The sequence below is a fragment of the Pseudophryne corroboree genome, chromosome 2 (genome assembly GCF_028390025.1).
Source record: "Pseudophryne corroboree isolate aPseCor3 chromosome 2, aPseCor3.hap2, whole genome shotgun sequence".
NCBI lineage: Eukaryota > Metazoa > Chordata > Amphibia > Anura > Myobatrachidae > Pseudophryne > Pseudophryne corroboree.
In genome coordinates this window covers 639,684,750-639,705,261 of record NC_086445.1, presented here as the reverse complement: position 1 = coordinate 639,705,261, position 20,512 = coordinate 639,684,750, and the positions used below count along the sequence as shown (strand labels likewise).

Below are 20,512 nucleotides of genomic sequence, written 5' to 3'. Positions count from 1 at the left end.
AGTTTTTCCTTAAATTCTTTGAATTCAGTTGCCCCTAAAGATGCTTATCTCCCGGTTAAGTAGGGAGCCACGGTGCACAAAAATAGTATGGCATTGTAATTTGCGAAGTGTACATAATGGGGTCCTTATTGGATACTTCCCCTTGAGACATATTGATCTAGCTAATGGGTTATAGCTTAAGCTTGGATTCTGTAAGTATCCTGTTGGTTGGATGCCAAATGTGACATACCGCTACCATCGTAGTATTAAGGCTTTTCAGTGGACTGAAATATATTGCATAAATTAACTTTTCACACTCTTATTACCTAAATAAATGTACACTACCAATATAGACCAACTTCAGGAACATACTGTAAATACAACTTTTGCAAGTAATTTTTGCTTTATTTTTGTAAGTACTAAGTAGTAGTCGTCTCTGCTGGTTTCTCCCTGCCAAGCAAGGATCAGGACAAATATACAACAACTCTGAGAACAGTTTATAAATACAGTAACAATGAATTAACTCTACTGCCGGCTTTATACTGCAGTATAAAATTACTACCATCCTTAGGGTATACTGTATCTCCACTAACAGTATGGTGGCGCACCAGTTCATTGGTTCAGACGTTTACAAGCTGAGGAGGTTTAATGCTGAGGAGAATCCCTGTATTTTAGTAACGTGTTCCTGAATAATGAGTTATCTCTCCTTAAGTTAAAATACCTCCACTTAGACCAGTGTTAAAGGTCTTTTTATATGTATCCCTTTAATAACTGTTTATTTTCAATGTATCAAGTCAATCACTTAATACAATGTTGCAGAATTTGGGCACGGAGGCAGCAAGCAGAAATGAACTTTAGATAAACTCCCTTAAGAAATAATTTGTCTGGTTTAATTCCTTTGTTTAAGTTACTCTCTGTATGTGTCCACGGTGACTATGTTTTAGTACAGCGGTAATAACTGATGCCAATGTCTTGAAACCTATTTAGCGAGATTAATAAGCTGTATTTTCTTACTACACTTTTTATGTTACCATTTAGTATAAGTTCTTGTATGCTGCAAACTGGCCACTGGTTGTCGTGATTATGGTGGCCAATCCCAGGATTGGGATCGGCGGGATCCTGCGATTTAGGCCCAAAAATGGCCGGGATTCAAACCCGGGATTGGAAGCTCCAATCCCGGGGATTGAGGGACCAGCATTGAGCGTCCACAGGACGCTCAGACGCTGCCCAGCTTCCTGCTTCTGGGTCCCCAGCGCAGCGTGAGAGGTCACGCTGCGCTGTCAGCTGCTGGTGGGAGCTGCCAGCAGCATTCACGGGATGTTCCCCTCCCGCCCGCCCCTGGTATATGGTGAGTTATATGTGCGGGACGGGGTGGGGCGAGGGGGCGGCCACCTAGGTAAAAGCCAATCCTGGGTATCCCGGGAATTCCGGGATTGGCCATTTTTCAATCCCGATACCCGGGATTGAAAAAAAATGGCCCGGGATTGGCTTCCCTAGTTGTGATCAATTAATCCATAGGGTGCTTACATTAATAAGAAGTGGTAGGTATGCTGATGCATCTTTTACAGTAACTCCACTCTGCAGAGCCACACTAGGAAGGGAGGTATAGAGTGTCTGCTTATCTGTGGCTTATAGTGCTGTGGTGTGATTATGTAGTTTTACCAACCTTCCTTCATAAGTCTGCACTTCATAGCAGCCACTTCAGTAGCAGCTAGTGATCATAGTGCCGGCCTTCTGCCTGCCTCTCGGCCACCACTCTGAAGCTGAGGCCTCCTCTGGGAGAAAAGCTGTGTCTGGCTCTTCACCAAGGAAATCCACGTCCTCGGCTCTGCCCCCATCCGGATGAGAGCAGCCTCTGACCCGCCTCTCAGCTCCAACTTCACTCTCAATAGGGACTCTGCGTCACCGCCCTGGCCCTCTTGCCTGCCGGGGAGGCCTCTGCAGACATCTCTCGGAACTCCTGATTCATTGAGGGGAATGTACACTGTGCTCCTGCTGCTGCTCACTGTAACAGAGGATCTGTCTGGTTAGTATGCACAGAGCCTGCTCAAACCACCTTTCTCCACAGCTCCTAAGATGGGTTGAACTTTATGTACAAATTGTCATTTTTCACCCTCAAATACTCCAAATGCAGCTCACTTTCTACTGTCACACTGTACCACCTGACTTTGGTCATGTGATGTGCACCTCTCCTTCTGAGCAGCTGCAGAGGCTGCTGGGAATTGTTTTCGATCTGTGTAATGGCATACTGTATTTATGTGCTGTAGCGGGTTGAACAGTGTCAGCATGATAACTCAAGTAGTGGGGTATTACACATAATCTGGGTGTCATGCTCATTGTCGGGGGTGTCATGCTCTGGGTGTCATGCTCCTTGCCAGTGGTGTAATGCCCATTACAAGGGTTTTCATGCTCTGGGTGTCATGCTTGTTGCCAGGGGTGTAATGCTTGTTGCCAGGTGTTTCATGCTCCTGGCAACAAGCATTACATGCATGTCATGCTTGTTGCCAGGGGTGTAATGCTTGTTGCCAGGTGTTTCATATTCTTGGGGTGTCATGCTCGTGGCCAGGGGTGTAATGCTCATTGCCAGGGGTTTCATGCTCTGGATGTCATGCTCGTTGCCAGGGGTGTAATACTCGTTGCCAAGGGTTTCATGCTCTGGATGTCATGCTTGTTACCAGGGTTTTTTTTCACTGGGGGGTGTCATGCTCGTTGCCAGGGGTGTAATGTGTTGGTGCCACCACAAGCGCTGAGCACTTCCTTCACTTCCAGGTAATTCTGCAGCGCTGTTCAGGGACAGGGAAGTGAGAAGCCAGAGGTGTTAAGTATGACCTCTAGCATCTGTCTCCTCCAAAGCAGTGGCCACTTTAGGAGAGACATTAGCAGATTTACATGCGGATGGCTAGCTGCATGGAAATCTGCTGCGCCCTCCAAGCCTGGCACCTCCCAGTCTCTGCAGGGGCGGTAGTTACAAAAGTGTCTGGAGCATTACAGAGAATATGACGGGGAGGCTGTGACTACCCTGACACATCACTGATCTTAACACCTATCTTTTTAAAATTATTGTTTCATTCTTACAGGGGAGAAAGTTGGCTACATGTGTACAAAATATGTCAGATGCCCGAATGTCGGATACTGAGGCATGGCATTCTGTGGCTTCCTATGTTTGCCAGTCTATTATTGTACCATCAGATTCATTTGTTTACAAGACTTTAATGTCTGCTCAGCCGATAAGCATTGCTGACCAATTGATAGGTGAGTTTCAGAACAGATGTCCTATGTGCTGCTGCAGTACTGCCCTATTAGCTTCATAATGGAATACAAAAGCACTGGTTATGCTGATAATTATAGTTATCCCTTTTTTTTCGGTACCAGGTGTAACAACAGAATCTACTCTGGATAAAATCTCCTCTCCTGATAATCTGTTTCCAGGAGAGAATGCAGCCATAAAAGACATCATATTCTATTACAGGTACAGAATCAAATATGGCATTCTACTGAGTCACAAGTTTCCCTAACTGTGAATTCATTAACTAATGACTGATCTTCTATTCCATTGCAGTAAACATGATTAAACTATTATATCCAAAGTACCCAATGAACTAGCTATTAAAGCTAAAAAAAGAAAAAGTAACTGTGGTGTAAACTACAAATTATATAAGGGGGCAATCTGACTATGGGCAAAGGGTGCGAGTTCCATTGCAACGATGTGGACACAATGGCAACAGCCCTGCATCTCATACCCTTTGCGGACCAATCTCCCCTGGAATTCGCACAATTTTGTACCCAGCAATAGGACAAGTTGCCATAAAGTAAGGTTGTTGCCGCCTGCAATTGGATTGCCCCCTAATGGCTATAGTTGGGAAACATTGAGCCTAAATATATCACTAACATAATGTTACATATAAATAGTGATTTATTATAAAATGTTAGTTTATCAACTAAATAGTACACACGTATCAAGACTGGACATACAATATGTAAATTCAGACAGCACATATCAATATCATTGGAAAAATGACTGTTAGAATCTGCATATACTGTAAAGCTGGCAATAAATCAGAATACCTTGATTGAAAAACCAGTTCAGCATCTATTATGATCTCTCTAGTCTAGGCTGGCTTCTTTTATACCTCACAGCACTACAGCTGTGAGGTATCATGCCAGCTGAACTTTTAAATGCTCTCTCAGACCAAGGTGAGAAACATAAGGCATTCTGTAATGGGCACATATAAAGCATGTGTAGAACTTGATTCTCTTTAATTTATTTATTATGCAAGTGGGGATATGTATTAACCTATTTTACACTATATCCTTATAGGTCCAAAGATGTTACTCAGTCCTGTGCTTCTGGCCGGGCTACCACTATCCGCTTGCGCTGTAATCCACTGAAAGCTGGCCGAGGTACAGTATCTGTGCCAAGGTAAGAACACTACTTATGTATATGCATAATGTAGCGTGAAGCATGTGTAATGCTGTAGATTGTACGTCACTTGTAATACACTAATGGGCCCTACACACTGCGCAATGCGCCGCCGAGCTGCCCAACGGCGGATACGGCCGACGGGCGACCTGGCGGTGGGGAGGGGGCAGTGACGGGGGGAGTGAAGTTTCTTCACTCCCCCCGTCACCCGGTTCCATAGCAGTGCAGGCAAATATGGACGAGATCATCCATATTGGCCTGCATGCACAAGCGACGCGGCACCAGCGATGAATGAGCGTGGGGCCGCGCACCGTTCATCGGTGGTGCCTCCACACTGAAAGATATGAACGGTATCTCGTTCATTAATGAACGAGATCGTTCATATCATTTACTCATGTCGCCCAGTGTGTAGGGCCTATTACTTAGAGCTTTCAACAAGAGAATTCTTTATATTGTATATGCAGTTTATGACTTTGTTAGAGTAATCTTGTTTAAAGGAGAAAATGAAACAGGAAAAATCTCAATATTCTGAAATTCACTATATTACAATTTTGTAATATATATTGTAGACTAGCTGTTCTACCCATTCTTCACACGGGAGTTTCTGATTTCTCCAGCAGGGTCCACAGGTTATCCACAGGATAACAGTGGGATATGAGGTAGCGACAGCGGATTGGCACCAAACAATCAATGCTTTCAGCCTCCCAGAATGCAATGGGCCCGTCCCAGTATTCCCGCCTCCTGGCTCAGGCAAATCAGTTTTTTGTTTGGTGTGGCAGGAGCCACATGGTCAATGGGCTGCTGGTTTTTAGCAGCAATTAAGCTTTTTTATTTTATTTTTATAGTCTTACTCTTTTTTTAAGCGAGCTTTCTAAAAAGCGTCTTATACGTACCGTAGAAAGAGTCGCACCAACAACTCCACGCCGTGGCGTGACAATGCTTACCTGTGTGTTCAGTGCTGTTACAGCGAGCGTTTGTGTAGGATGTACTAGCAAGTCCAGCAGATGTTACCAAGCTGTGGCCGGAGCATGGGGAAGAAGGTAAGGCATCAGTTCTGCTTAGTAGGGGAAACGCGAGATACAGCTGCACTGTTTCGGGATGGAGACTACTGAACAATCGCTGATGCAGCTGCCACCTCGGGTGCACCAGCGCTAAGCCTCAGGAATCATAGGCTCTAGGGGTAGTATGAGGCCACGAGCCCTAGGGTTGATGTCAGCAGTGGGGAGTAAGATGCTTCCTTGGTCGCCCCTACCCCCCGGTTCATGACCAGTTTCCCCCGAGTTTCCCACCATGAACTGAGTTCCCGCCTCCATATGAGATGCTGTGTATCCAAAAGGACCCATTCGCAGCATAGGCGGCTGTATGACTGGTGCATCGGTGTTCACTTTGGTGTCTGTGTTTACTGTAGGTTCATGGGGTGATTGTGTACACTTATAGCGTCTAGTGAACGCTGAGTGGATCCAATGTATTGATCAATCCTGGAAGCGGGGTAAAGTCTCCCTATATCCCACTGTCCTGAGCCAGGTGATACAGCACTAAGTATCTACCTTTGGTACGAATAGTTGGATAAGTGCCTGATGCATATGAGTCTGTATACTATTGCTGTGGTTTTCTTTCGCTGTGCGACTGAATATGTTTAAACTCCTATATAAGGTAATGCAGTAATATGTTTCTCCTACATACTTGAAATGTATCTGTAGTTGACTATGTGCTCATATTGCTTATTATACTAATGTATAACCTGTGACTGATTGCTAGTGTGATTGCTGACTTTCCTATTTTACAGTGTGTCAGTTTCTGTGTATTCTGATCCTCAATGCTGGTGCAAAGCAGGGAGGGATCGGATTGTATGTCACTTTAAAAATTGTTAAAGTATTTGCAGTCACAAATTGTGTAGTTAACACTGTACAGGTGTGTGATTTTATTTATCATGTCTAAGAGAGGCAATGGTGAGGAGGATACACTCTCCACAGCACCAACACTCCTTTCATGTTTGTCTTGCAAAGCTGGGTTACCTCTCAGGATCTGGTTCAAAATGGATTATGTGCAAATAGTTTTAGCTTTCACCAAAGCCTCTTGAATAATCAGAGGCAGGCACAGGCTCCAGTTGAACACCATGGGCTACTTTTGCACAGACATTATAGCTGAGCAGATAATGCCAGCTCCTATACCAAGGATAGGTTACCCTATTAACCCTTACATGCAACATTCCACCTGGGGTTTATCACATCCAGTACAGGAATCGGCAGCCTCTCAACAGAAATAGGCTGAAAGGCTAGAGGTAAGTAAATCACATAGACATGAAACAACATCTTCACAGTCTACACGTTTCAGGCGAGGAGTCGTCGGAGGATGAGGGCTCATCGCACTCCAGGGGTTAAATTTACTAAGATGGGAGTTCTATTTAAGATGGGATGTTGCCCATAGCAACCAATCAGATTCTACTTCTCATTTATCTAGCACCTTCTAGAAGATAATACCTGGAATCTGATTGGTTGCTATGGGCAACATCCCATATTAAATAGAACTCCCATCTTAGTAAATTTACCCCCTGGTCTGCATACAGAGATGAGGAGGTAGGCCTCAGCTCAGTGGACATACCTGAGCTAATTGGTGCTATGAAATCCATTCTATCCTTAAAGGAGGCAGCAGAGCCTTTGTTAAAATATAAGGCACCGGTGTTTTAAAAGGGAGGTGGCTCCCAAAGTAGTTACACATGTCATCCGATTGGTATGAAAATCTACATTATCTCTGCCTTCAACATCATTAAATTATGTCACAGATAGGAAAATAAATGGTTTTTTAAAAACCATTTCCTCCTTGTCTGGGGCAATCATAAGACCAGCCGTGGCTTCATCCTGAATGGCAAAAGCAGTGGCAGCCTGGGCTGATGCATTGGAGGATGATCTTTCAATGGCATCTAGAGAGCAAAAATCCCATTTTGCACATATCAAACAGGTGGCTATTTTTATGGCAGAAGCAACCTTGGATATGGGTACAATTGCCTCTCGGGCATCAGCCTCAGCAGTAGCAGCTTGCAGAGCGGTTTGGCTATGTACATGGAAATCTGACTGTGAATCCAAGATCCTTCTGGAGTCTTTGCCTTTTACTGGAGATATTCTTTTTGGAAAAGAATTACAGTATTTTGGAGTCAGAAGCTGACTCCAAGAAAATGAAGTTTCCTTCTACACACAAACCAAGCCTAGACTTCCAGCTTTTTGGCCCTTTTGGACTCCAGGAAAAGCAAAAAGAAAAGGGTTATGGCAAACAGTCTCAATCTGACAAGTCTGGTAAAACTAAAAAGCATTGGGCTACCAGAGGGACGGGTTCTAAATCAGAAGATAAGACATCAGCCTGATGGTGCAGGCCTCCACCTGGGGGATCCCAGGGTGGGAGGACGACTTCTTTAGTTTGCACAGATCTGGCAGCAGTCCACCATGGATGCCTGGGTGCAAGAAGTGGTATCTCACAGTTATTCGTTTGCTATAAAGAAACACCCTCCTCAAAGGTATTTTTTTGTACCAGCCTGTCTTCAGTGGAAATGAAGGCCAGGGCTTTGCAAGAGGCAGTTCAGAAGTTGCGTCAGTCAGGAGGGACAATTCCAGTTCCTCCTGCACAACGAGGACAAATTTTTATTCCAACCCGTTTCTAGTCCAGAAACCAAATAGGTCGTTCCGGCCCATACTCAATCTCAAAAGTACATTTGGGTGCCTCGGTTTCATATGGAGACTTTACTTTCCATTATTTTGGCCATGGAGATGGAGAATTTTATGGTATCCCTGGATATCCAGGATGCTTACCTACTGTACATGTTCCTATAGCACTGTCCGACCAGCACTATCTCAGGTTTGCTATCCTTCAGCAACATTTTCAGTTTCAAGCCCTACCATTTGGACTGGCCACGGCTCCCAGAGTATTCACCAAAATTATGGTGGTAATGGCATCTTATCTCCGTCAGCAGAGGATAAGGGTTTTTGCATACCTCGACGACTTATTAATCCTGGCACAATCTCAGTAATTGCTTCAGTATCATCTTCAACAGACAATAGCTTGTTTACAGAGACACAGTTGGCTCATAAATTGGGCAAAGTCATCCCTGGTTCCGTCACAACGGATGACTCACTTGCAGGGCCGGTGCTAGGGTGCTCGGCACCCCCCTGCAAACTATAAATTTGCGCCCTCCCATATTTTACAAAGCGACAGCGTGCGTTGAAAAAAGGGGTGTGGTTTCACACAGGAGGGGCAAGGTCACACGATAGTATCATTTCAAATTACACCACAAAGCACAATCTTATTCACATTTCCCCCAGTATTAGTGCTGCTTATACACATACTGCACCCAGTAGTAGTGCCGCTTATACACAAAATGCCCACAGTAGTAGTGCCACTTATACACATACCGCACCCAGTAGTAGTGCTGCTTATAGACATAATGCCCACAGTAGTAGTGCAGATTATACACATAATGTCCACAGTCAGAGGCGGATTTAGGGGTCAGCCCGCCACTAGGAACAACATTTTGGTCACCCCCCCTCTAAAAAAAAAAAAAACAACAACCCAGCAATGTCTCTTACACTCACCTCCCTGATTGCCACTCCATAGTCTACTAATTACCCCTTTCTTAGCTCTCTCCTTGTCAGTTCCACTCCATATCTCTCTTCCCTCCCCACTTCCACAGCTCACAGTGCTCTCCTCACATCTCACCAGGGACGTGCGGTGAGCTAAATGGTTTAGGAGGCACTGGCTAACCCCAGAGCCAGATTTACATGCAATATATGAGCCAAAGGGTACATCTGGGCATTATACACAGGTGCAGCAGTATAAGCTCCTGGAAATCTGGTGAGTTTTGATTAGAGATGTGTGGAAAGGATACACAGGTGAGGCACTGCCTCCCCTGCCATAGACTTTTTACTCCAGAGTTTGGGCTATAAAAATTATTAAAATAATGCAAAGAAGATATTTCAAACAAATTATTAGTATTTTTCATATATTTTATTCAGTCAAAACTCTGGTTTAAACGTAAGTATGACAGGAAAGGCTCTGCCTCACCCCACCGCACGTCACTGCATCTCACTGACCCCACAGGTCACACTGCCCCATTCACACCTTACTGGTTATCCAGCTCACTACCCCATCACAACTTACTGCCCTATCACATGTCAGTGCTCCCCGCCCCACTCACACTACACATACACATATATATACACACACAGAGTCACACACACAGGCTATGACATTGTGCACTATTGGATGCAGTGACGTGCGGCCAGGTAAGGTGAAGCCTCATATATTGTGTGGAAATCTGGCTTTGGTACTAACCAGTGCCTCATGAGCCATTTGCCTCATCGCACATCCCTGGTGTATATATGTGTTTACTGTATCTGGCTGTCCGTGTATATGTGACTGTACACTGTATATGTGTGCATATGTGGCTGTCTGTGTATATCAGATTGTGTGTGGCTGTGTATGTATATGTGGCTATGTGTTTGTGGCTTTGTGCATATGTGGATGTTTGCGGGAGGGGATGTAGGGGGGCACACCATCGTCTATTTTGCCTCCTGGCCAGGGCCGTATTTTTGTATGGGCTCATTGGGCACTCGCCCAAGGGCCCCAGGAGTATAAGGGCCCTTGGATGATAGCTGAGGGTCCCCTCTTTCCAGAGGTACCAGATTTTTGAAAATCGGCCCTGGGGAACCGGAGATATCCGACTTCAAAGCAGTGGTCCCCATCTGAGCCTGTTAATTTGCTCTTCCCAGCCAGCTATCTCAGGTTCTGTCTGACTGATATTTTCTCTGAGGGTATATTCCAAAAGCTGGTACTCTCCCCTTTTGGTGGCTACTGGCAGCTTGTTTCTACTATGCCCAGAACCAGAGATATCAGCCTTCAAACATCTGGTCCCTGCTAGAGATGAGCGGGTTCGGTTTCTCTGAATCCGAACCCGCACGAACTTCATGTTTTTTTCACGGGTCCGAGCAGACTCGGATCCTCCCGCCTTGCTCGGTTAACCCGAGCGCGCCCGAACGTCATCATGACGCTGTCGGATTCTCGCGAGACTCGGATTCTATATAAGGAGCCGCGCGTCGCCGCCATTTTCACACGTGCATTGAGATTGATAGGGAGAGGACGTGGCTGGCGTCCTCTCCATTTAGATTAGGGTTGAGAGAGAGAGAGAGAGATTGACCTGAGGCTGTGATACTGTAGAAGAGAGTGCAGAGTTTAGTGACTGACGACCACAGTGACCACCAGACAGTGCAGTTGTTTGTTTTATTTAATATATCCGTTCTCTGCCTGAAAAAAACGATACACACAGTGACTCAGTCACATACCATATCTGTGTGCACTGCTCAGCCCAGTGTGCTGCATCAATGTATATATATATCTGACTGTGCTCAGCTCACACAGCTTATAATTGTGGGGGAGACTGGGGAGCACTGCAGTGCCAGTTATAGGTTATAGCAGGAGCCAGGAGTACATAATATTATATTAAAATTAAACAGTGCACACTTTTGCTGCAGGAGTGCCACTGCCAGTGTGACTAGTGACCAGTGACCTGACCACCAGTATATATAATATTAGTAGTATACTATCTCTTTATCAACCAGTCTATATTAGCAGCAGACACAGTACAGTGCGGTAGTTCACGGCTGTGGCTACCTCTGTGTCGGCACTCGGCAGCCCGTCCATAATTGTATATACCACCTAACCGTGGTTTTTTTTTCTTTCTTTATAGTCATACTAGTTACGAGTATACTATCTCTTTATCAACCAGTCTATATTAGCAGCAGACACAGTACAGTGCGGTAGTTCACGGCTGTGGCTACCTCTGTGTCGGCACTCGGCAGCCCGTCCATAATTGTATATACCACCTAACCGTGGTTTTTTTTTCTTTCTTTATAGTCATACTAGTTACGAGTATACTATCTCTTTATCAACCAGTCTATATTAGCAGCAGACACAGTACAGTGCGGTAGTTCACGGCTGTGGCTACCTCTGTGTCGGCACTCGGCAGCCCGTCCATAATTGTATATACCACCTAACCGTGGTTTTTTTTTCTTTCTTTATACATACATACTAGTTACGAGTATACTATCTCTTTATCAACCAGTCTATATTAGCAGCAGACACAGTACAGTGCGGTAGTTCACGGCTGTGGCTACCTCTGTGTCGGCACTCGGCAGCCCGTCCATAATTGTATATACCACCTAACCGTGGTTTTTCTTTCTTTCTTTATACATACATACTAGTTACGAGTATACTATCTCTTTATCAACCAGTCTATATATTAGCAGCAGACACAGTACAGTGCGGTAGTTCACGGCTGTGGCTACCTCTGTGTCGGCACTCGGCAGCCCGTCCATAATTGTATATACCACCTAACCGTGGTTTTTTTTTCTTTCTTTATACATACATACTAGTTACGAGTATACTATCTCTTTATCAACCAGTCTATATATTAGCAGCAGACACAGTACAGTGCGGTAGTTCACGGCTGTGGCTACCTCTGTGTCGGCACTCGGCAGCCCGTCCATAATTGTATATACCACCTAACCGTGGTTTTTTTTTCTTTCTTTATACATACATACTAGCTACGAGTATACTATCTCTTTATCAACCAGTCTATATTAGCAGCAGACACAGTACAGTACGGTAGTTCACGGCTGTGGCTACCTCTGTGTCGGCACTCGGCAGCCCGTCCATAATTGTATATACCACCTAACCGTGGTTTTTCTTTCTTTCTTTATACATACATACTAGTTACGAGTATACTATCTCTTTATCAACCAGTCTATATTAGCAGCAGACACAGTACAGTACGGTAGTTCACGGCTGTGGCTACCTCTGTGTCTGCACTCGGCAGGCAGTCCATAATTGTATACTAGTATCCATCTCCATTGTTTACCTGAGGTGCCTTTTAGTTGTGCCTATTAAAATATGGAGAACAAAAATGTTGAGGTTCCAAAATTAGGGAAAGATCAAGATCCACTTCCACCTCGTGCTGAAGCTGCTGCCACTAGTCATGGCCGAGACGATGAAATGCCAGCAACGTCGTCTGCCAAGGCCGATGCCCAATGTCATAGTACAGAGCATGTCAAATCCAAAACACCAAATATCAGAAAAAAAAGGACTCCAAAACCTAAAATAAAATTGTCGGAGGAGAAGCGTAAACTTGCCAATATGCCATTTACGACACGGAGTGGCAAGGAACGGCTGAGGCCCTGGCCTATGTTCATGGCTAGTGGTTCAGCTTCACATGAGGATGGAAGCACTCAGCCTCTCGCTAGAAAAATGAAAAGACTCAAGCTGGCAAAAGCAGCACAGCAAAGAACTGTGCATTCTTCGAAATCCCAAATCCACAAGGAGAGTCCAATTGTGTCGGTTGCGATGCCTGACCTTCCCAACACTGGACGTGAAAAGCATGCGCCTTCCACCATTTGCACGCCCCCTGCAAGTGCTGGAAGGAGCACCCGCAGTCCAGTTCCTGATAGTCAGATTGAAGATGTCAGTGTTGAAGTACACCAGGATGAGGAGGATATGGGTGTTGCTGGCGCTGGGGAGGAAATTGACCAGGAGGATTCTGATGGTGAGGTGGTTTGTTTAAGTCAGGCACCCGGGGAGACACCTGTTGTCCGTGGGAGGAATATGGCCGTTGACATGCCAGGTGAAAATACCAAAAAAATCAGCTCTTCGGTGTGGAGGTATTTCACCAGAAATGCGGACAACAGGTGTCAAGCCGTGTGTTCCCTTTGTCAAGCTGTAATAAGTAGGGGTAAGGACGTTAACCACCTCGGAACATCCTCCCTTATACGTCACCTGCAGCGCATTCATAATAAGTCAGTGACAAGTTCAAAAACTTTGGGTGACAGCGGAAGCAGTCCACTGACCAGTAAATCCCTTCCTCTTGTAACCAAGCTCACGCAAACCACCCCACCAACTCCCTCAGTGTCAATTTCCTCCTTCCCCAGGAATGCCAATAGTCCTGCAGGCCATGTCACTGGCAATTCTGACGAGTCCTCTCCTGCCTGGGATTCCTCCGATGCATCCTTGCGTGTAACGCCTACTGCTGCTGGCGCTGCTGTTGTTGCCGCTGGGAGTCGATGGTCATCCCAGAGGGGAAGTCGTAAGCCCACTTGTACTACTTCCAGTAAGCAATTGACTGTTCAACAGTCCTTTGCGAGGAAGATGAAATATCACAGCAGTCATCCTACTGCAAAGCGGATAACTAAGGCCTTGACAACTATGTTGGTGTTAGACGTGCGTCCGGTATCCGCCGTTAGTTCACAGGGAACTAGACAATTTATTGAGGCAGTGTGCCCCCGTTACCAAATACCATCTAGGTTCCACTTCTCTAGGCAGGCGATACCGAGAATGTACACGGACGTCAGAAAAAGACTCACCAGTGTCCTAAAAAATGCAGTTGTACCCAATGTCCACTTAACCACGGACATGTGGACAAGTGGAGCAGGGCAGGGTCAGGACTATATGACTGTGACAGCCCACTGGGTAGATGTATGGACTCCCGCCGCAAGAACAGCAGCGGCGGCACCAGTAGCAGCATCTCGCAAACGCCAACTCTTTCCTAGGCAGGCTACGCTTTGTATCACCGCTTTCCAGAATACGCACACAGCTGAAAACCTCTTACGGCAACTGAGGAAGATCATCGCGGAATGGCTTACCCCAATTGGACTCTCCTGTGGATTTGTGGCATCGGACAACGCCAGCAATATTGTGTGTGCATTAAATATGGGCAAATTCCAGCACGTCCCATGTTTTGCACATACCTTGAATTTGGTGGTGCAGAATTTTTTAAAAAACGACAGGGGCGTGCAAGAGATGCTGTCGGTGGCCAGAAGAATTGCGGGACACTTTCGGCGTACAGGCACCACGTACAGAAGACTGGAGCACCACCAAAAACTACTGAACCTGCCCTGCCATCATCTGAAGCAAGAAGTGGTAACGAGGTGGAATTCAACCCTCTATATGCTTCAGAGGTTGGAGGAGCAGCAAAAGGCCATTCAAGCCTATACAATTGAGCACGATATAGTAGGTGGAATGCACCTGTCTCAAGCGCAGTGGAGAATGATTTCAACGTTGTGCAAGGTTCTGATGCCCTTTGAACTTGCCACACGTGAAGTCAGTTCAGACACTGCCAGCCTGAGTCAGGTCATTCCCCTCATCAGGCTTTTGCAGAAGAAGCTGGAGACATTGAAGGAGGAGCTAACACGGAGCGATTCCGCTAGGCATGTGGGACTTGTGGATGGAGCCCTTAATTCGCTTAACAAGGATTCACGGGTGGTCAATCTGTTGAAATCAGAGCACTACATTTTGGCCACCGTGCTCGATCCTAGATTTAAAGCCTACCTTGGATCTCTCTTTCCGGCAGACACAAGTCTGCTGGGGTTGAAAGACCTGCTGGTGACAAAATTGTCAAGTCAAGCGGAACGCGACCTGTCAACATCTCCTCCTTCACATTCTCCCGCAACTGGGGGTGCGAGGAAAAGGCTCAGAATTCCGAGCCCACCCGCTGGCGGTGATGCAGGGCAGTCTGGAGCGACTGCTGATGCTGACATCTGGTCCGGACTGAAGGACCTGACAACGATTACGGACATGTCGTCTACTGTCACTGCATATGATTCTCTCAACATTGATAGAATGGTGGAGGATTATATGAGTGACCGCATCCAAGTAGGCACGTCACACAGTCCGTACTTATACTGGCAGGAAAAAGAGGCAATTTGGAGGCCCTTGCACAAACTGGCTTTATTCTACCTAAGTTGCCCTCCCACAAGTGTGTACTCCGAAAGAGTGTTTAGTGCCGCCGCTCACCTTGTCAGCAATCGGCGTACGAGGTTACATCCAGAAAATGTGGAGAAGATGATGTTCATTAAAATGAATTATAATCAATTCCTCCGCGGAGACATTGACCAGCAGCAATTGCCTCCACAAAGTACACAGGGAGCTGAGATGGTGGATTCCAGTGGGGACGAATTGATAATCTGTGAGGAGGGGGATGTACACGGTGATATATCGGAGGGTGATGATGAGGTGGACATCTTGCCTCTGTAGAGCCAGTTTGTGCAAGGAGAGATTAATTGCTTCTTTTTTGGGGGGGTCCAAACCAACCCGTCATATCAGTCACAGTCGTGTGGCAGACCCTGTCACTGAAATGATGGGTTGGTTAAAGTGTGCATGTCCTGTTTTGTTTATACAACATAAGGGTGGGTGGGAGGGCCCAAGGACAATTCCATCTTGCACCTCTTTTTTCTTTTCTTTTTCTTTGCATCATGTGCTGATTGGGGAGGGTTTTTTGGAAGGGACATCCTGCGTGACACTGCAGTGCCACTCCTAAATGGGCCCGGTGTTTGTGTCGGCCACTAGGGTCGCTAATCTTACTCACACAGTCAGCTACCTCATTGCGCCTCTTTTTTTCTTTGCGTCATGTGCTGTTTGGGGAGGGTTTTTTGGAAGGGACATCCTGCGTGACACTGCAGTGCCACTCCTAGATGGGCCCGGTGTTTGTGTCGGCCACTAGGGTCGCTAATCTTACTCACACAGCTACCTCATTGCGCCTCTTTTTTTCTTTGCGTCATGTGCTGTTTGGGGAGGGTTTTTTGGAAGGGACATCCTGCGTGACACTGCAGTGCCACTCCTAGATGGGCCCGGTGTTTGTGTCGGCCACTAGGGTCGCTAATCTTACTCACACAGCTACCTCATTGCGCCTCTTTTTTTCTTTGCGTCATGTGCTGTTTGGGGAGGGTTTTTTGGAAGGGCCATCCTGCGTGACACTGCAGTGCCACTCCTAGATGGGCCCGGTGTTTGTGTCGGCCACTAGGGTCGCTAATCTTACTCACACAGCTACCTCATTGCGCCTCTTTTTTTCTTTGCGTCATGTGCTGTTTGGGGAGGGTTTTTTGGAAGGGACATCCTGCGTGACACTGCAGTGCCACTCCTAGATGGGCCCGGTGTTTGTGTCGGCCACTAGGGTCGCTTATCTTACTCACACAGCGACCTCGGTGCAAATTTTAGGACTAAAAATAATATTGTGAGGTGTGAGGTATTCAGAATAGACTGAAAATGAGTGTAAATTATGGTTTTTGAGGTTAATAATACTTTGGGATCAAAATGACCCCCAAATTCTATGATTTAAGCTGTTTTTTAGTGTTTTTTGAAAAAAACACCCGAATCCAAAACACACCCGAATCCGACAAAAAAAATTCGGTGAGGTTTTGCCAAAACGCGTTCGAACCCAAAACACGGCCGCGGAACCGAACCCAAAACCAAAACACAAAACCCGAAAAATTTCAGGCGCTCATCTCTAGTCCCTGCTCCAGCTACACACGCCTAATATGCAGCTTTATATTTTCATTGGTTGATTGCTCTGGCTCCTGAACTCTGATCCCCAAGTCCTCAGTACCTCTCGAAAGGTGGGACTCTCTAGTTTTTTATCTCAATCAAAGCTATGAAATCTATTTCCAGAAACTTGAGATATCTGCAGTCAAGCAAGCTGCACTCCCACCGGAAAATTATGAATATTAAGCCCACTCCACTATCCACCCCTCCCCTACATATTTAAACACCCCCTGTCACCCTGGAAGTCATGTACCAGGGCCCTTCATTCGGCCTAATGCCCTTACCACAGTTTAGTGTTCTCACTCCTGCCCCATGGGTGTAGTATGTTATGTCGGCGGTCAGCCTACCGGCGCCAGAATCCCGACCGCCGGCATACCAGCAGCTGGGCGAGCACAAATGAGCCCCTTGCGGGCTCGATGCGCCCACCATGCTGCGGGCATGGTGGCGCTCTACGCGCGCCATGCTATCTATTCTCCCTCCAGGGAGGTCGTGGACCCCCAAGAGGGAGAAAAGCTGTCGGGATTCCGGCACCGGTATGCTGGTCGTCGGGAGCCCGGCCGTCGGCAAACTGAAGACCACCCCTGCCCCATCTCCCACCATCTGTGCAGTAAAGGAGTAATTAGCAGAAATTACTACTCCAGGTCCTACATGCTTCATGAATGGAGGACAGAACACCCCCTACCGCTTGTGGGACTTCAAAGCTGCTGCTGATAGCACCCCCACACCTACCCCTGGAGGATGGGTAGGGGGCCATTGCACTTCTGTGCCCAGGGGCCTACATTGCTGTCAAGACGGCCCTGCTCCTGGCACCTAGATTGAACTTGCACCACTGTGACCACATTAACCCTAACCCCCCCCCCCCTCAGAGTTTCCTAGTCCTAACTCCCCGTCCCTGCTGCCTAAACCTAACCCCCCCCCCCCCCCCCGTCTCCCAACACTAAACCTAACCTGCCATGTATACTTGCGGTTGGGATGCCGCCTGCCGGGATTCAGGTGTTGGTCTCCTCCCTTTCGGAGTTCCGGCGTGGGGATTCTGAAGGGTGTCGGGATCCCAGCATCGGTATTTTGACTGCCAGGATCCCTACAGGCAGCATCTTGACCACATCACACTGAATAGGGTGACCAGGGACAGGCTGAGGAGGTAACCAGGGTGGTATAGAACAGGCATAGCCTGAGTGTTGTCTATAGCAGGATGGCACCAAATATGGAGGAGGCTACACACAAGTGTAACCCTCCCTGCATCCAACAGCAAGTGCTGATTTCTCTGCCCTGAGCAGTGAAATGAGGACTGGCAGCCATGGATTTTATCCTTATGCTGGATACACACCTACAAATATAGCTGCAGATCAATTGATCTGCAGATATATCTACAGCTGGATCGGGTTGTGTGCTGTGCATACACACTGCCCGATCTGTTGGGGACTGATGTTATGAACTGGGCGGGCATTTACACTTGCCCGCCCGCCCAGGTCAGCTGTGAGTCACTGCCGGCTGCTGCAGCTTATATACGGGCGGTCGGCTGACCGCCCGTACAACCACACCGACGTGCCAATATATCTAACAATATACTGGCCGTCGGCTGTGCAGCAGGGTCGACGTGATATGTCTGTGAACGACTGCGTACACACTGGCCAACGGACCTGCGATATATCGGCTATTTAAGAGAACAGACCCCTTGACCCCAGACAGGGATGTTAATAAGCTGCAAGAACTCACCTCCCCTCTCTCCTCACCCACCCACCCCCCTCCACTCCTTTCTCTCTGTCTCTCTCTGATAGGGTGTGGGTGCTGGGTAGCAGCAGGAGGAGGGGGTAAGAATGGCCCCAGTGAGAAGGGGAAGGCTCTGTGTCACACTACTCCCTTCCCCTACACACACAATTAGTCACGTACAGAACTAAACAAAAAAATATCTGTTCCCTCCTCTCCCGCTTACAGTACCTCGCTCACAACTTCAAGTTCAAGCAGCACTTCTGTCCCTCTCTGAGTCTGGAAGCCTGTCCGTGTAGCTCTGTCCCCTAAATGACGTGAAGCTCCACCTCCTTTTTTACCGAGCAGGAGCATTGGACGGAGCAATGCAGCTGTGTCAAGTGGGGGAGGACTGGAGAGGCTTGCAGCTACCGCTGCCGGTGTCTGTCACACAGTGTGACAGGCGCAGCAGCAGACAAGCACAGCACGGGGATGCAAAGCAGGAAAAGCACCTCTCCTGCCTGGCGCCTACCTGCTTTGCATCCCTTTGCTGAACGGAGGGTGCCGGGCCTGCTCACTTAGGGGCTGTGTTGGATTCGGGTCTTCAGAGAGCAATTTTATCTCTGAACGAAATATCCAAAATTCAATCAAGGATTCAGAAACTGCTACACAATCAAAGGGTATCCATTCACGCAGCAATGCGTGTGATGGGATTGATTGTGTCGACATTCGACATGGTGGAGTATGCTCAGTTCCACTCGAGGCCTCCTCAACGTTTAATCCTTTCCAAATGGAATGCTTTTCATCAGACATTAAAATCGCAGACTATGGTCCTTCCTTTGGAAGTAAGGAGATTGGTAGCCTGGTGGCTACAGACATCCAATCTGGACAAAGGGAGACCCTTTTGGATATCCGATTGGGAAATTCTGACAACAGATGCCAGCCTTTATGACTGCGGAGAGGTGTCAGGAAGGAGTTGTTTCCAGGAGCAGTGGACCAAGGAAGAAAGTTGCCTGACAATAAATATATTGGAACTTCGGGCCATATAAATGGCACTTATTCAGGCAAAGGTCATCCTTCAGGGTAAACTGGTCCAAATCCGCTCGGATAATGCAATGGCTGTAGCATACCTCAACCATCAGGGAGGAACTCGCAGCCAAAATACAATGAAGTAGGTGAGTCGCACGTTAAAGTGGGCAGAACGTCATCATCCAGCCTTGTCTGCAGTGTTCATTCCGGGAGTCCTAAACTGGGAAGCAGATTTTCTCAGTCGACACACCAGCCATGCAAACGAATGGGCTTTACACCCTGAGGGCTTCCATATTCTCAGGGCCGTCTTAACAGTAGTGTAGGCCCTTGGGCACAGCAATGCACTGGGCCCCCTACCCATCCTCCAGCGCAGGGCCGGATTAACAATGGGGCGGATGGAGCTGCAGCTCCAGGCCTCCCATTGAAAATAGGCCCACAACACCCCAAACCAGCTGGCCAAAGTTCCGACCACAGAGGTCTGAAACTCTGCCGGCCCGAGTCAGTCCTGAATACCTCTGAGGCTCTGCCCCCGAATCCGTCCATAGCCCCGCCCACTGGCCTATCCTCACAATCAGAGTCGGCCTGGGCTGTTGGTTAATCCCAGGTGTACCCCCTGCTCTGTAACTCCTCCCACTATCATCGGGGGCGTGGCCAAGGCAGGGTCGGGCTGGTGACAAGCTGTATACAGTAGGAACTCACTATCAGCTGCTGAAGCTCTGGTGCGCCCTGCTGTAACGCTGAGGAGAATCCTGATCAGTGCAGGAACTTCTCAGCAGCATCTGCTGTGCTCCGATTGGCTGAGTGACACATCACACACAGTCACTCAGCCAATCAGAGCACAGACACCCCCCACCCACACACAGACCAGCAACTACCCGGGCAGCAGGCTGAAGAATGATATTGCAGCCAGGAACTCAACACAGGAGAGATGGTTAGTCACCTGTCAGTGTGTCACACACACATACATGTGTATAGTACTGTACAGGATAATTACTTTTATAAGCTTGATTTCCCCTCACAAAACCTACAAGTTCCATCTCTATCCAGCAC

The 20,512-nt window shown here is 47.3% G+C and overlaps 1 protein-coding gene and 1 long non-coding RNA gene across 7 annotated transcripts in view; one reads left to right on the top strand and one right to left on the bottom strand.

Moving 5' to 3' along the window:
* Positions 1-20,512, bottom strand: part of LOC135041696 (uncharacterized) — a 183,717-nt gene that overhangs the window by 64,565 nt on the left and 98,640 nt on the right. The gene's annotated exons all lie outside the window — the stretch shown is intronic.
* The window catches only part of LOC135041630 (endosome/lysosome-associated apoptosis and autophagy regulator 1-like), a 480,370-nt gene that overhangs the window by 416,640 nt on the left and 43,218 nt on the right, over positions 1-20,512 (top strand). For all 6 annotated transcript variants that reach the window (XM_063954952.1, XM_063954950.1, XM_063954951.1 and 3 more), the window contains 3 exons: positions 3,057-3,231; positions 3,352-3,448; positions 4,298-4,399. In XM_063954952.1, coding sequence (XP_063811022.1) covers positions 3,057-3,231; positions 3,352-3,448; positions 4,298-4,399 — 374 coding nt within the window. The remainder of the gene's footprint in view (positions 1-3,056; positions 3,232-3,351; positions 3,449-4,297; positions 4,400-20,512) is intronic.